The following is a 4,138-nucleotide window of genomic DNA, read 5'->3' on the forward strand; positions in this document are numbered from 1 at the left end:
TATATATATATATATAATGTTTAATTTTTTTTTAAGCTTTTGGATGTAGGATATGATAATGAAATTTCTGGGTGTGCTCATTTATGCCCCAAAAAAAGACGGTTGTGATGGCTATTTAAAACTCATAACCTGAATTAATGAATACAATTGTATGTTGGGACTCTTAGCCACTTTAAAACTGTTACTTCGACCGGTTTCCTTCTCTTTGGTCGGCAGTTCGAATTAGGGACAGCGGCAAATAGTCTCAGTAGCTGTTATTTATCGATGTAGGGTTTGTTTTAACGAGAGAAAGCACAATGGACTATTTTTCACGTATTTATCGCTATCAAGTACTATATTATTTTAATGCTCTTCCATTTTATATATATTTGTTTATACATCATATAGCTCTGTTTAACCCCTTTGCTTTATTCTCACAGTAATAAGTACGGTTGCGTTTTGAATTTGATTCCGTTAACATGTATTGAACTTTCACAGATTTAAGTTTATAGTGTTCCTTTTTCTTTTATTTCTATTTGGACAGTTTTATATGTAACTGTAGAAGAATATTTTGCATTATTTTACTGTCCTAATTGTAAGACACTATCTACTTTAATTTTTATATTTATTGATTTATATATATATATATGTGTGTGTGCGAGCGCGAGTGTTTACTTTAATTTTCGGATTAGTAAGTTTCTCTCGTTTAAAGGTAAGAAATAATATAACCTGGTTTTGTACATGTGCATGTGTATCTAATTTCGGCGAATAATCCGCGTAAGGTATTAAGATTTATCATAAAATGTTCTTAAATGTGATAGTGCCAATTTGTCAGACTTTTTGGTTCAATATGGATTTATAGAACAATTTATTGGAAAAAGATCCAAATATATCTATAACTACATTTTTATAGAACGACCATGTGCTCTAATAACTAACTTAGAATATATCGTCAGGTAAGTTTCTAAATTTATGTGCAGGTGGTCTACAGGTATGACATTCTTGTTAATTAGATGCCGAATGATCGCGAATATGTATTAATCCTTTTACTCAGATAAATATTGGGTATGTCAACGGCTGGAAATGCGTATTACTTTAAATCAAGTAAGTTTTTGTGGCTAATGTTCGCGGACGTTTTCTTGTATAAACTTTCTGAGTATAGCCGTGATCGTGTGTGCCTAAGTCGTCGCGGATTTTGCTGTTGCCACTGTGCGAGATTGTGCCCGATAGTGCACGTAGTAAGAGAGTTGTAACAAAGTTCTAACACAACACGAGAAATTATCATAAATTGTATAAATCAGGCTAAGTGTGTGTATTTTTCTAGATATTTGTCCGAATAATTTTTCGTGTTTATCTGACGTAGTGGGTCTTTCATGGCTATTAGATGAAAGCACTATTGCCAGTATTGGGATAAACGTGGCGATGTAGGTGAATTGCAATGTTATGATAGCAAAAGTGATTTTGCTGTTGCCCCTTATGTACTTACTACATTAGACTATATGTGTGTTTGTATATAAGTGTAATTTGCAGTTGGTAATATTAAGTGTGATCTGGATGTATTTATAGCAGAATATGCTATTTTTCCTTATTTCTGTTAATGATAACTTTTAATTTCTTGATATTGTTCGGGTTGAGTACTTTTAACTCTTCATGGTGACGCTTGGTAGCATTTACACGTGTTTTGGCACATGCGGAAAGAGCAACTGACGGTAACGTCGGTTGTCGTTAAAACCATCCTAACTACATGATAACGATTACTTGCAATTATGTATTAGTTAATTAATAATAAGTTTTTTGTTTCAATCTATTCTTTGTTTTTATTTCCAAGTTTGTATTATACATTTGATTATCAAATCTTCTTTTTTCAGGTTTTTAGGTATAAAAAAAAGTTTGTAGATAAAATAATTATCTTAGTATTTACTGCAACAATCTTGAATCACTGTTTTCCAGTTAGTGATATATAACTAACTTTATTATTCCATACTAAAGCTTCTCAGTGGTAAGTCTGCAGGCTTACAACACTAAAAGTTGGGTTTCAATACCTGTGGTGCACAGAGAGCCCAATGTGTGGCTTTGTATTTAACAACAACCAGCGATGTGTGTATGACAGATATAATAAAAGTTTAAGTTGTAAAATGTATCAGAAGCATGCAAGTACTGAAAGGAAAAACTTGTTAGAGGCAAGTTAAACAGTACAAGAGCTGAGTTACTGTTAAAATGTCAAAATAAAATTATTTTTATACACTGTGTTCAGATAAAACCATACAATAAACTCTGGCTGGATTATTACATATAATTAAAACATGCATTTAAGAGTGAGGTACATGGACAAATTAGAATACTAAAATTAGTATCATTAACATAAACAAATGGTAAAGAAATCTTTTTTTTTCTTTTATAGTATTTTGTGATAGGAGTGCTTAGATCTGCAAGTTTAAAATGTCTGCCAAGGCCATTTATGAAGCTACGGGAAAAGAGCTACTGAACAGATTTCTTAATAGTGGAGGAAGTGCTGTCAAGTGTCAATATGCTACTGTTAAAGAAGACACAAGTTGGGAAGATCTTGTTGCAAATAACTCGTGGTTGAAAACAGAAGTAAGTATAAGTGCTAAATTTATATCTACAAACTTAAACCATGTTTTAGTGGGGGGGGGGTAATTTTTTAGCACATCTATCTCTTGGACTTTAAGTTTGCTAATTGCCACTGCCTAGGGGCAGTGAACATGATAGATCAAGAAATTCTGTTCAATTTCATTGTCAGAAATAGATTTGGTTATTGTTTAATACTTGCCTGAGCATACAGTCTTGTTCAGGAATATGAAGTCTAAACACTATCATGATTTGTTCCGTGTAATAGTACCAAAACCTTGATAGTTCAAGAAGGCCTACAATGATCTGTACTTTTATTTTATTACAGTAAGTTCCACATGTTAAGTGTTAGCCTCTACTCATTCGTGACCACAAGCAAAATTTAAAATTATCTTTGAAACAATACACTGTCATTGTAGATGTTTTAAGTTGAATGTATAAATAGTTAAAATAAATCTAAACCAATTAAATCAAATAAAATTGTTGCAAAAAGTCTACCCGTCACGTGAGACCTAAAATCTTTGGTCAAAAGGGCTGGACTTTTAACATAGGTTTCAGTGAACCTGATTTTATTATATTCATTTAAAATATGTATTTCCTTGATTTAATCTTTTTTAATGAGAAAATATACCTTGTAACATTTATCACAAAATATATATAGTTCTTTTCATGAAAAGTTCACTGTACTCAATACTTGTTGCACTACAGATGGTACAATAAAGCTTTAGAAATTAAAACCTAACCCATGCTAGATTTCAATAATGATTATTTTACACACAATGTACTGTGTATCAATACTGAATGATGTAATTTTATTGTTTTTCAGAATTTGTAGTGTATACTGGAGGTACTTGAACATTTTTAACAATGCCACAATGAAAATTTTTTTTATTATGTTTGGATTATAGAAAGATCGATAAGACTCTCATGTTGCGATTGGTTTAGAGAAATCTACAACCAATAGTTGTCAAGATTTTAAGCATAACAAAATGTGCCCCAATTTCAATGAAATGATTCACTTATGTAAAAGTACATATGACATTTTGTGCAAAATCTGTACATGGTGTAGTTATAAAAAAAACTACCTTTTTTTCCAGATAATAATAATAAAAAACAACTTGTTTCAGTTAGTGTCCTGCCATCAGGGCTAGTAGTTCAAGAACTGTTTGATGTGAAAATATACGTGTATATAAAAGTTGCTTTTTTGTAACTTTTATCTAAAGATGTACTTTGTATTTTATTATTTTAATAATGTTTGATTTTAATGTAATGTTGTCCAACTTATATCAGAAAAGAGAAGTATAGTTGATTTCTTAAGTTGTTTTTTAAATTATTAAAAGCCATAGGTATATAAAAATAATGGAATTGTGTAACTGAACTGTAAACTAACAGTATTCAGTAAGCGGAAACATCTGTTAGCTGAGTTTTTGCACAGATCTTAAAATGTAATGTTGATAAATGGAAACATCACATCAGCACATCTAGATATGTAGATCTTGAAAGTCGAGTTGTTCAGAACTTGAAAATAGCGTTGATAACTGGACCAATTGTTAGTAGAGATGTTGCAAAG

At 31.1% G+C, this 4,138-nt stretch overlaps 1 protein-coding gene across 1 annotated transcript in view; it reads left to right on the forward strand.

Annotated features, from left to right (window-relative positions):
* Window positions 1-282: 282 nt before the first annotated feature.
* LOC106468669 (ATP-citrate synthase-like) overlaps window positions 283-4,138 on the forward strand; it is a 54,976-nt gene continuing 51,120 nt past the window's right edge. The window contains exons 1-2 of the mRNA XM_013929104.2: window positions 283-329; window positions 2,381-2,574. Coding sequence (XP_013784558.1) covers window positions 2,419-2,574 — 156 coding nt within the window. The 5' untranslated portion in view covers window positions 283-329; window positions 2,381-2,418. The remainder of the gene's footprint in view (window positions 330-2,380; window positions 2,575-4,138) is intronic.

Source organism: Limulus polyphemus, unplaced genomic scaffold (assembly GCF_000517525.1).
Source record: "Limulus polyphemus unplaced genomic scaffold, Limulus_polyphemus-2.1.2 Scaffold3105, whole genome shotgun sequence".
Taxonomy (NCBI): Eukaryota; Metazoa; Arthropoda; class Merostomata; order Xiphosura; family Limulidae; genus Limulus; species Limulus polyphemus.